This window comes from Strongylocentrotus purpuratus, unplaced genomic scaffold (assembly GCF_000002235.5).
Source record: "Strongylocentrotus purpuratus isolate Spur 01 unplaced genomic scaffold, Spur_5.0 spur5_scaffold_14, whole genome shotgun sequence".
Taxonomy (NCBI): domain Eukaryota; kingdom Metazoa; phylum Echinodermata; class Echinoidea; order Camarodonta; family Strongylocentrotidae; genus Strongylocentrotus; species Strongylocentrotus purpuratus.
The window spans coordinates 12,695,320-12,708,327 of NW_022145599.1; the positions used below are offsets into that span (position 1 = coordinate 12,695,320).

The 13,008-nt window shown below is 34.7% G+C and overlaps 1 protein-coding gene across 3 annotated transcripts; it reads left to right on the forward strand.

Annotated features, from left to right (window-relative positions):
• Positions 1-3,352: 3,352 nt before the first annotated feature.
• On the forward strand, positions 3,353-8,602 carry LOC579227 (brain protein I3). Of its 3 annotated transcripts, none has more exons than XM_011683499.2 (3): positions 3,353-3,483; positions 4,200-4,332; positions 8,015-8,602. In XM_011683499.2, the coding sequence occupies exons 2-3, from the start codon at positions 4,221-4,223 to the stop codon at positions 8,326-8,328; spliced, it is 426 nt and encodes a 141-aa protein (XP_011681801.2). In that variant the 5' UTR covers positions 3,353-3,483; positions 4,200-4,220; the 3' UTR covers positions 8,329-8,602. The 3 variants fall into 3 exon arrangements, with proteins under 3 accessions (XP_011681801.2, XP_784448.2, XP_030840074.1); XM_779355.5 differs by having other exon boundaries at positions 3,354-3,483; positions 4,195-4,332; XM_030984214.1 differs by lacking the exon at positions 3,353-3,483 and adding an exon at positions 3,622-3,796 and having other exon boundaries at positions 4,195-4,332.
• Positions 8,603-13,008: the final 4,406 nt, after the last annotated feature.

The following is a 13,008-nucleotide window of genomic DNA, read 5'->3' on the forward strand; positions in this document are numbered from 1 at the left end:
TGTATGGCAAGCGGCTTGTGACAAAGCAATTAGTGCATAATATAATGCCTCTGTCAACTGTTCTGAGCTTCGGTAAATGCAGTAGCATACAAGAGAAATAGGCGGTGACGACGAAATGTAGCGTACTTGAGGATGAGGGGGGGGGGGGTTGAGATCTCAACTCCCCCCCCCCAAAAAAAAATGATAATAATCTTCAAGCTAGGTACCATGTAGAAAATGAATGCAAAACCCCCCAAAGAAAGAACCGCTTGTGCGCGCGGGGAGGGGAGTGGAGGGGAGGGGGGGGGGGGGGGGGGGGGGGGAGGGGGGGGGTAACATTCAAAGTGTTATGACCAGAAAGGATACTTTTGTAGCTATGCAAAAAAAATATATCATTAAATTATAATAATAACACCAATGCCATGAATTATCTACTGAAGATTTGTTCGTTTGTTTTATTTCCGAAAGTCATCATAAAAACAATAACACAATATAAAAAATCGAAGACTTATATATAACAGAATGATAAAACGGTCGGATAGCCAATTTCAGAGGCTTTGTTTTTCCATGGAGTCCAATATATACATAATGATAATGTAATAAGTAATGATTATTTTAAAAAAATAGTACGGCTTAATTAAAATACACTGAACATGTACTAAACTAAATTAAACTTAAACAAAAACAAAAATCATTAAAATCTATTCAAAATTTAATATACCCTCTTATCCCTATAATGTAAACGAACACGACCCCACCCTTATCACCGTCCACCCTGCTAACAATTGATTTAATTCGTTTCAAAATATTTTACATATTATATAATTTTGTTTGTTATTACATTGATTATGTTCACGGCAAAAGCCAACGGGATTGAGAAATTCTTATATCAAAATAAGATGAATTTTATGATGCTGAAAGAGGTCATATGTGCTGATGTATGTTTATAACTTTTCTTATATTATAGAGGCTCTCTGACTCCTCCCTCAATTAAGCTCGCCTCCTGTTTTGTATTTTATATTTTTGTTTTTAATAGTGAAATTGATAGGTGTATGCATTATGGTCAGATGAGCATCCAGGGGCCAACGTTAGGGTCTTTGGTGGGTTCAGGGGGTAGAACCCCCAGAAGCTCAGGGGTTTTAGGTATTAAATTAAGGTCAGATGAGCTTCCAGGGACCCTCCTTAGGGCCGGCTTGGTGGGGTCCAGGGGGCAGAGCCCATGGAAACCGAGGGGTTTAGGTAGGTCAGATGAGCGTAGGGGTCCAGGGTGCGGAGCCCCCGCAAGCTCAGGGGATAAGGCAATTCATAACGGTCAGATGAGCATATTTGATACAGCATTTCTCTCTATATTTCTCTCTTTTTTTCTCTTTAACATACTTTTTCAAAAAAGTGACGGGGGCCCCGGACCCCGCCGTTCTGCGGGCCCTGACATACATTTTTTTACCTGACTGTTAATTTTGGGAATTTGTAATTTTCTAACAAACGGATAAAATAGAATATTTTACAAAAGAAATTGAGAAAAATCTCGGAAAATCATGTCATTTCAGCAACATTTGTAAAACACTGGTATCGAATTAGAAATAAACCACGTTTGAATTTATTTTGGGGCGAATCCCCCCCCCCCCCATCAGTAGACCAGTGTTAAGGGGCTCATGTCTTCTCACCCCTATAATAACAAAATGCGGAATGTTTAGAAAATTTAATTCCTGTTTACTCTCCTTTTCTTTTAATGGAATATAATTTGTATGTGTTTTATTATTCTTATTTTCTTTTTGGTTAAAAAATACAAAGCATTTTTACTTCTTTACTGCTGATTTTTTTCGGGGGCGGCGAAAAATGCGTTTCGCACCCCCCCCCCCACACACACACACATACACTTTTTGATCGGACCCCCCCCCCCCCTTACCGGCGCCATAGAACCATCTTCTCATCTTCGAAAAATCCAGAGTCTAAACTGGGAATAATCTTACTCACCTTAATTTTGCACATGCACTGTCGGAAGATATTACTGTGCGTTTGAATTTCTAAAGTAAAAGAAACTGAACAACATATGCAAGAAATTAATTTTTGATAAATACTTTTCAAAAAAATTGCCAATTATTAATTTTTTTTATAAACGGGTGAAAATCGGGGTGTCTGGACTGTCTCCTAAGGAAAATCTCAATCCAGTGCATGGGCCACTTAATTGTTACCAAGGCGTGGAAAAAGGAGGAACATGGAGAGAAATAGAGAAATATAAAATTCGAAAGAGGTGAAAATAACGATTGAACTGCGTCTGCGGCCGCTTTAAGTACAAAGAGATTTGCGCTTTCAGTCTAAATGCCGACTATATATCTTTTCATTGGAAAAATTAGCTGCTGTATTATGCCTTTTCCTCCAAAAATGGAAAGACATCTTTCCACGTTTAATAAACTTTCAAGATTTTTGCATTAAAGATTTGAAACGTTTCGTCATATTACTCCTGTACTACCCTATCTCGTTTTAGTGTAAAAACTGTATGCTGCTCCCTGATATAATTTTCTGTTTTAAAAAATGGATTGAAAATGCTATCACATATTTACATTCACTAAAGGAGAAAATGAGAATGCTTGCTTGCCTGCTATAATGTGCATGGTCTGTTTCAGACATTGGCGATATAAGTCTTTCCATCCATTTTTATCTTTGGTTCTTTGTAATGTAATCTTGCTTCTGTTTCCATGCAGTTAGTATTCTGTTTTCTGTGCCTTCTCTTCTCATGATATACCCAACAAACTGTAGTTGTCTTTTCTGTATGATGTTAAGAAGGGATCTATCGACACATGCCTTATTTAGCACTTCTTCGTTTGATATCCTGTTAGTGTCTGACTGTCAGTCCAATTGGTTTCCTAAGCATTCTTCTATTAAGAACCACATTTCTACTGCTTGAATTTTGCTGTTAAATGATTTATTGAATGTCCAAAATTGTCCACTTTCGCAGCCGTACAGAAGGACGGACCATACATAACACTACAGTACCGGATATTAGTGGTCATGTTTCGATTTCTTAGCACATTCCCCATTTTGGTAAAGGGGGAATCAAAAACTACCTACATGTAATTATGACAGCCAGCCTGGTTATAGACTCGCTGATCAATGCCTGTATTTGTGCCAATCGGACGTACTAGGAAAAAAATGGCAAAGAACAACTTTAAATCTCTTTTTTGTCTTCAATGCTGTAGCTACGTTACCCAATACGGCATATAAATTTCAAAATTTTCTTAGAACCGACGTATATCATAAGGAGAAGTGTTTCGTCACATGTCTCGAAGTTTTAAAGAAATGCCGGTTTTATTCGAGCTGTATGCGCTCCTTGTGGTTGGGGAATTCCCTATCCTCTTCGCGTTCCATACTCAATCATGACGTCATTATGTCAAAGAGTGATGGATAAACATCTCGTGACACAAGCTGAATTCTCTATTTGAAAAGTGTTATGTAATAATTTCTTCTCCATTTCTTGGCTAATTGATTTACCATTTGGGATCTTCTGTAAGTACAAGTTATGTTCTATAGTTTACAGGTTTACTGCCGGCTTTGCTAGTCTGTCAAATTCAAATTTTCGTCTGGAAGAGGGATCTTATGTTATGGGAATGCACTTGTTAATCGTGTAGTCTACGTAATATTTGTACCTGTAATACCGGTATATTTGTACCTGTTTATTATGCCGGTATGTACCGTACGCTGACTGTCTCGCGACTGTTTGCATCACGGCACGTACTGGCATTGGCATTGATGACACTCTACAGCCATTTATCCAGAGTACTACTACCAATCTTAATGACCACCAGCTGCCCAGCATTTAGTAAAATCTTTGAAAAGCGAAAAGTGTAAAATGTTGAAGTTGCAATTAAATGAAATGTAGCTAGGCTTAATTGAAATTGTGTAAATCATGTTTCGCATTTAGATCTAGATCTATGTCATTATGAAACCTGCGGTGTGGGTGGGCACGCGTTTGTGTACGCGTACTTATATTGTGCATTAGGTGATACATGACTCCCAACAATTATTTTAAACATAGACCTATATCACACCTTTTTTTTGGGGGGGGGGGGGCTTTCAATATTTTAGAAAAAAAGCTTATCTGTCGTTTAACAATCAGGTTTACAATCATCTATCACAAGAAATAGCCATTCAGCGCCAATCCATAGGCCTAACTTTAGTACTTAAAAACATACTTAATTTTCTTCTTTTTGATCCTAGTTTAGACCTTCTCCATAAAACCAAAGATGGCATCAGGTTCAGCACCACCGCTGTACGCAGGAACAACGAGTAAACCCCCTCCATACACTCAACTGAAGGAAGAAGGTCCTCCGTCGTATGGATCAATCACTCAACATCGTAAGTCTCTAAATCTTTCTTGTCATACTATACCCAACTACTACATTTACATGTAGGGTGCTGCAGAATGCAGACATTCTTGCCTTTGATGATATTAAGTCATATTAAAAATGTAGGTGTACCGGTAATACTAATTGGTTGCCTTTTTATTTCTCTCTCAAATTTAATTACTGGTTTGTTTACACAGGCAAATGTAACTAATATTCTAACATTCATATTAATTTTCGAACATTGTATTGATCAAGTTGTCCTTAGTGTAATTATTTCTTTTAGTCCCCCTTGCTCATACAGACATTGGTTTCTCAAATCCTAGTTTTTGAAGATGAAAAAATTGAAAAATTTATTGTGGTTCTATAAAAAGAAGTTATTATGGAACTACATAAAACAGGAACACGGAAGAATAGGTCTATGATAATGATTTCGATTGAAGGATTGTACTTTTCAAGTTTTGGGGGGTGAATACAGATAGCAGCATTGTGTTTCTAGGAAATGGGGATAACCAGGAAAAAAGTAAAGATATTTGTTCACATCTGAATGTGCATGAAAGTATGATTGCTTGATAATACAGTGTACACAGCATATTTTTATGATACTGTAGGTATATCATGTTTTGAGGTTCATTTATCTTAAAAATTTCCATTAAAGGGTGAATGAATGTGTTAATTTGTCCCATACAACATAAATGTATGACATCATAAATCCATTTTTTTCATCCATGAATGCAACATCTCTTGTAATATGTGACAATGACTAATCTTTCTTGTGGTAGTAGTACCATGACACGTTACTCACCTTTGATGTATGGTGGTAAAGATTTAGAATATGAACTTACATTAATTTATTTGTTAATGTGTAATAATATGATCATAGGACATTGTTATTCATTTCAATTCAATTCAATAAGGGTTTATTCGTATGATGTTCTGGCAGCCGAAGCTGAATTGCAGATCATTTGTACAAGTTAAAAACATCATGATATTTAAAATACACTGAGCATTATACATGTTGACATAAAATAAAATTAATGACATATAAAAGGATAAAAATACTGGACACATTTATACACGTAATAGGCAACATCATTAAACATAAACATATACAAAAATATATGAAGCTTACTTTTTTGAATAATAATCGTTTAAGATACGAACAAAATAGGGAATATAGCTGTTATTAAAGCGACTAGTTTTACAAATAAATTGAGAATATTTCTGTACATTTCGTAAATTAAATTTAACAATTCTTTGACTTGGTAGCCATAACGAACACAAATCATGCTTTTCTAATTTAATGGCGAAATCAAAACAAAGTTTATTCCTACGTTCTTCCAACGTTAACAAATTGCACAGTTCTAGAGCATGATTATATGTTTCATAATTAAGTCCCAAAATAATTCTACATGCCCGTTTTTGTATTCGTTCAATATTATCTGTTTGTATACGTGTTAGGTTGGAATAAAAAAGTGGTGCACAATACTCTAAAATTGGTCTTATGTATCCGGTATAAACAATAACGAGATCAATAATAGGTAAATTAAAACGTTTCAAGGTACGTAACATATATAACTTTCTATTGCACTTCTTTAACATTTCCTTTACTTGAGTATTCCATTTTAAATCACATTGAATATAAACTCCAAGAACTTTGATTACATTTTCTTCATTTAAAAGTGTCTCATCAATATACAACAGTTGGTGAGTTTGATTTTTCATAAAAGAGACTGTCATAGCAATGCATTTAGTTGGGTTAAGTTTCATATTATTGAGTAAAGACCAATTTTCTAATAACAATAATTCCGATTGCAATTTTGATATTTGTGTCCAAGTCCGGCTTTCTACTATAGTTAAATCATCCACATACTTATAAAAAGGGAGTAAACAATCATGACACGCATCGTTAACCATAATTAAAAATAATATAGGCCCCAATTTTGTACCTTGAGGGACTCCTACATTGTTATTTTTTACATTTGAAATACGACCTTTATACCTTACTACTTGTTGGCGGCATTCTAAAAAATCTACTATTAATGAAATGACACATGGTCGTACATACAATTTAACAAGTTTACAAATTAAAATATTATGATCAATCCGGTCAAACGCTTTAGAAAAATCGGTTAAAACTATTGTTGAAATTGTTTTTTGTTTATCTGCATTTTTGTATAAATTATGTAACATTGCAATTAAATAATGGCAAGTAGAAAGACCACGACGATTTCCATACTGGTTTTTATCAATAATATCACCAATATCCTCACACAACCACTTAGTAATGAAAGTTTCAGCTATTTTAGCAAAGTAAGAAGTTAGGGCTATGGGCCGTAATTCAAGTAGAGTTGGTGGATATGATTTGGGTACTGGTACTATCTCAGCATACTTCCATACTTGTGGAAACACCCCTTGCTTAAATGCAAAATTAAGAATATAACATAATGGAAAAGATAACTCATAAGCAAATTCACGTAATATTCGGACAGGTAAGTATTAGACTACACAGTTTCTTTGACTTTGTGTACATATTTCTACCATTGTTATCTATCTGTATGACTATGTATTTTTACTTTTATTTGAAATCCAATTTCAAATTTTTGTTGCAATAAAGAAATGATAATAAACAAATATACCATGCACTGAGAGGCTCTAGCTGAAATAATGGACCAAGTTGGCGGGACTAGCACTATTTTTCAAGGGGCATAGCCCCCCCCCCCCAAAAAAAAAAGGTGCTATTTCTGTTGCCGAGGAATCCATAATTTCACTAGTGGCTTGAAATAGTGCATGATATATTTGTTTTTATATTTTTCAAACCAACCTTCATACAAATAATAATAATGATATTATACTGTCACTGAAGAAGTGTAGAGAGCATTGAGAGCAGCGCAGACGACCGTACGTATACCGCGACCTAGCTGACAACAATATCACATTGATCTTGATCGATCATCATCGTCATCCATGGTATAGTGCCACTATACCATGGCTGACGTCATGGTATAGCACATTTTTCTTATCGATAACATCATAGCAATGTTATGTTTGGTCAAATGATGCTTTGTTGATCAATCACTGAAAAGGATTTCATTAATCAAAATTATGATAATAAATATCATTGATCTACATGTAGTACCTGTTAGTTTGATGACCTGGATGAATCAGGTTCTGACAAACTGTCATGTGATTGTCATTTAAATGTTAAGCACTTTCCCAGATCAATACACCCACATAATTAGAAGATCCTGTTAGATGATCCCTGATCACGAGAAACCCACTGCTGCATGTGGTAATTCATTTGTCAGTCAAAACCACAGATGATCTTGTTTGACCTGTTTTATAAAAGCCTTACAACATACATGTACATGCCCCCCCCCCCCCCTTGAAGATTGTCCATCATTTGATACCAAGTCTGCAAAAAGTACAATATTTAGACTGTTTGGTTCAATTTAAACTTCCAAATTTAATTTATTTTCAGGACATGAAATGAAATTTGACCATGCTGACCAAATACACCTTTATTGAGCTCTAACCTAAAATCATTCTATGAGACCTATATGCGGGTGGATGGTGCATGGTCACAAATGGAGTCAAACGTGTTCACTTTTTTCTTCTCTGTATTAAAGGGGAAAACCATCAATGCCATTTCTTGATAAATTATGCTCATTTTTTTTCTCTTTGCATAAACATAGCCAGCTACCCAGGACAGCAGCCCGCACCCGGCTACCCCCAGCAGCCTGGCTTCCAGCCTCAAGGGGTTCCTCCACCACCCAGTGGCACCCAGTACTACCCGCCCCAGCAACAACCTATGGTAGCTCGGCAGACGACGTACACAACGCAGGTGGTGGTGGTAGGGGGCTGCCCCGCCTGTCGCGTTGGAACCCTGGAGGACGACTTCACACTCCTCGGCCTCTGCTGTGCCATTGTCTTCTTTCCTCTTGGCATCCTCTGTTGCCTGGCGATGAGACAGAGACGATGCCCCAATTGCGGTGCCACCTTTGGATGATGCGGCCACGCCCACCTGTCAATCAGGTACTCCGGAGGAAACCTCTGGGTTTTCCTCAATAGATGTGATCTTCAAACTCTAAATCTCAGCGCAGCTTTATGATAACCTAATAAAGCGTCTTTGATCGAAGTCTATATGTCATACATGATTTTCTTCTTTTTTTAATCTAAAATTTTATCAAATGATCTACAATCAAGGTTTCCTCCTCGATGGGGGAGGGGCCCTATACTCAGGTTTATATATTCATGAAATGAATTTTTCATTAAATGCAAAATTAATTAATTACCACGAAAAGCATTTAGTCATCTCAAGAGAACTTCAGTGACTTGAATCAATATTTTACTCCTTTCACGCTCTATAATCACTACTCATTCAAGTTATTTTACATTTTTTGAGGATCCTACAGGATAACCCACCAAATAGCAAGCTTACTTTATGATGAATGAACTTGACCTTGCAAAAATACCCCACTTTGAGCTTTTTTGATAACCTTTTTTTAAATCCATGAATCGAATTTACTGTGAATTTTAATTATAAGGTGCTGAGATTATCTTAATTTCATAATTTGTTATTGCACTTCAACCTTTGCACTTCGCAGTGATTATGTATGAAAAAGCTCCTAGTTATTTTTCAAACGCTAAATGTATTATTGTAAGCTTTGATGATATCTACTGGTACTAATTTAAGATATAAATATCACTTATGTTATCACTGGTGCATATTTCAGTTTCAATTTCTAGTTTAAATGAGAATAACCTTTTAAATTGCTTTACGATTTTTGTTTAAACATTTATATATACACTCTTTGACAGTTACAAGAGTGCGCATGCGCCGACATGGGCGCCATTTTGAATTGCGAGTAACGCCATTTTGAATTGCAAGTAAATATTGCGAGTAACAGTTATTTTATGCAGCATGCAACGCACATGTATCGATATGATGTGAGTGCGCAGCACAGTCAGTGACGCAACAATACATGGGCGTCTGAAAATGCTGATGATGCAATGTTTACTCGCAAATTAAAATGACGGCCTTAACCTTGAAGAGGTATATTTGCCTTTGCTCTACAATAGATAAGAGAATAAATAACTTTGATATTGCTGAACTCGATAAAGATCAAACCAACAAGTACATTATCACACTCTTTTACTTATACTTTTTTGCAATTCAATCAAAATATAGAAGGAATTCACAGTAGGATAGTGCAAAATATGTGGAAAATAATCTTGCATAGATGCAGAATTAATGTTAAGGTTTTTTTTTTTTTAAGTGTCTGATCCAAATTATATTTTACAAAGTTTTGGTCCTAATACATTTTTTTGCTGAATCTCAATTTCCTGCTTTTTACCCCTCAGTAAAAATAAGCTTTAGTATGATGTAGCCTACATTTACATGTAGCTTGTCCAGTGTTTGTTATAAATGAAGGAGAAAATGTGGTTATGTTCGGAAGCAGTGAATCATCTCTTATAAAGCAAAGTTTAACAAAAGAATACCTGTAGTGATATTAATAAATTGAATTGGTCAGTCATACATGTAATTCTAGTTGTTAAGTATGCACCACCTTTGTCCTTTTAATGCTTTTGAGCATTGCCATAGGATAGTTTCAACAGCCTTCAAGATAAAATCCCCTTCTTAATTCCTTTCCTGTGTGACACTACCAATGAATCAAACCGTGAACAGTGTCTAATTCATTCCATAATCCCTGCGCTCTTATCCATAGGTTGTATTCAAGCAACAATGTACATGTAATTTACCTTTTTGACTGAAATGTACATAATACATGAGTAGTACTATCCCTTATCATTTCATTTGGAGCCATACTGCTTATCACTACCTATTTTAACAGTGATAAAATAAACATGATATAAATCACAATACCACACACAACAAAATATACAAGTACCGGTATGTGAAATTAATAATAATAATAATACACAATATTTATAAGGCGCTTAATACTGGTGTCTCTAAGCGCACCATATTCTGACTAAACAATTATTTACCAAAACTTATAATAAACACACAACTTAAACATCTGTTCTTTATTCAATAAATCATGCATATATAATTAACAGACAACTACCTTTGCCATTATACATTTGCTTATTTAGGCACAGGTATTCAGAAATAAAATTGATATATTAGTTTGGTTCCTAATTTTGTGGGTTAGGAACTTAGAAAGTGACTGTGCAATAAATATAGAGCAGGCTTTACTTTTTGTGGAAAAAAATTCTTCGAAAGTACCATCCTTAAATCATGAGAAGACTAAAAACATCATTTTGTATTGAAATTCACAGGCGTAGAATCTGGAAAATGCTATGATACATATTTAACCATGGTAATTTGGCATGGCCGAGTGTATGAAAACATCCAAAATAGTCATTTGAGAGGGTTTCATAGATGCTTAAGATGCAAGTCATGCAACTTTATTAAGAGTGATAGAATTACCTGCCATAAGCTACTGTTCTGTATTTGAATTCTTCATCAATTGATCTCACTCGTATACAAGTTTGTCTCTTTTCGTATAAAAATTGTCACACCTATTATAATGATGCCTGTCTATGTAAAGACAACCCAAGGGAGACAATAAAAGTAGTCTTCACAGAGAGGTGGTCTTTATGTACAGGTTCCTTTAGTACGTGCTTCAATGAGAAACCATATTCAAGGGAAACAAAAAAATTGTGGTCTTTGTAGACAGATGGTCTTTGTAGACAGGTTCCTTTAGTACATGTTTCAATGAGAAACCATATTCAAGGGAAACAAAAATTTGTGGTCTTTGTAGAGAGGTGGTCGCTAAAGCAGGTTTGATTGTACATGCAGGTGGAAATACTAAGAGCAACAAAAAGAACTGGTATCACATATTATGTAACAAATTTTATATTATATTACTGGCTCTGAGATGTCTGCACTTTTATTAATGGTGTTATAGTTTTGTTCAATTGCCTTTTATGGACAGGTGAGGGTTACATATTATCTGGAGAGCCAGAAGGGCATTAACTTGTATCTTTTAGAGTTAAAACCCTAATGCCTCCAGACCAGAGATATATGATGACTGATTATACATGATTTTTTAGCTTTAGAAGGATGTATCAGTGAACACAGAGTTACCCTAGGCCTAGTCAAAATAAAATAGTCTCAAAAGTAGTCCTAAAATAGTGAAAAACAGTCATATTATATTTTACTACTTTTGTTCATCTAGATATGTTTTTCATCTACTGTTTTGTTCCAAATCCTTAGTCTAAAACTATAGTGTGTTGTTTTTTTCCAAAAGGAAGTAAAAGTACAAAAAATAATATATTTTATAGGAAATACCATACAAATACAGAGAAAATTTAATATTTTTTTTTGCATTTGAAAAGTGACTAGGGTAACAACACCCTTCTGCCTCTTAACAGATGTAGCATGTTATAGATTTCTTTTGTGACTTCATTCTCGTTGTCAATAACCTTTGATCAACAGCCAAGCCATGGTTAACATTTGATGTACAGGCCTGTATGTGACTGCCTATTGCATTACAACTTCCATTCATCTAGGGAACATGTGATGATGTGATTGAAAGTTATTTCATGTTATAAGGTGTTATAGATGTGTATGAGAGAAAGAGAGAGAGAGAGAGACAGAGACAGAGAGAGAGAGTGACAGAGAGAGAGAGAGAGAGAGAGAAGAAGTTGAAAATGCGTATGGAGGAAGATAAAAGTACCCAGGATTTATATTGTTATGTAATCTTAAATAAATATATATTCTTCATTGAAATAAGCGAATTTGAATTTTTCAATGTTAATGAAATGTGAATCATACCCATTTCATATTTTGCATGCTAAACTTCTATTTCAAGTTGTCTATCATGCTATTGCCGTATTTCTTTTGTAAACTTTGCATTCCATTATGCCTTCATTGTTTAACATAAAAAAGTATCTTGATATTTGTTATCCTCTTTTTGTTTTGAATTATGGTTATTTTAATAGGAAGGTAGCCAGCATGATCATGTCTCAAAATATATCGAGAGAAATGTTTGTTAGTTTGTTATGCTTGGATGTTACTGTAAATAAGATTCTTTTAGGTCATATTTTTTTCATTTTCTTTTGATGAATATATTCAAGATATTTTATTATAAAATTGACAATCTTGTGTGGACAGTGTGGTAAGTTGTAACCATACCAGTTTAAAGGTACTATTATGGAGTTATGATGCAAGGTCAGCTTGCAAATATCAAACAAACATACCACAAATTCAGATGTAATTTCCTATTGATCATATTGAACAGTGACAATTTTGTGTATAATAAAACTTTGCAGTATTTCTTTACAAGAATTTAAACATAACACTTGCAGCTTTTAGGTATAATTCAACTATTTTGGTTGTAGCTTTGGGTATTTTACTATTGTTTACATGCATCCTCAATTCTCTTTCAGGACAAAGTAAATTCTCATTATGAATAAGAGGAAGTTTTTGTTTATTTTAAACATCTTCCAACCACCCTTGACTTTAACAATATTGGTTACTGCAATGTCTTATGCATGGAAATTCTCTATTTTGTTTTGCTTACTCTAGATTCATCTTGTTACGAAAGTATAAACATATAAATCACTTTTGCCTTATATATGTAGCTATTATATTATATTATATATTGCGTAAACCACTTTACTATACTTCATTCTTGAATGTATGTCTGGTATATTT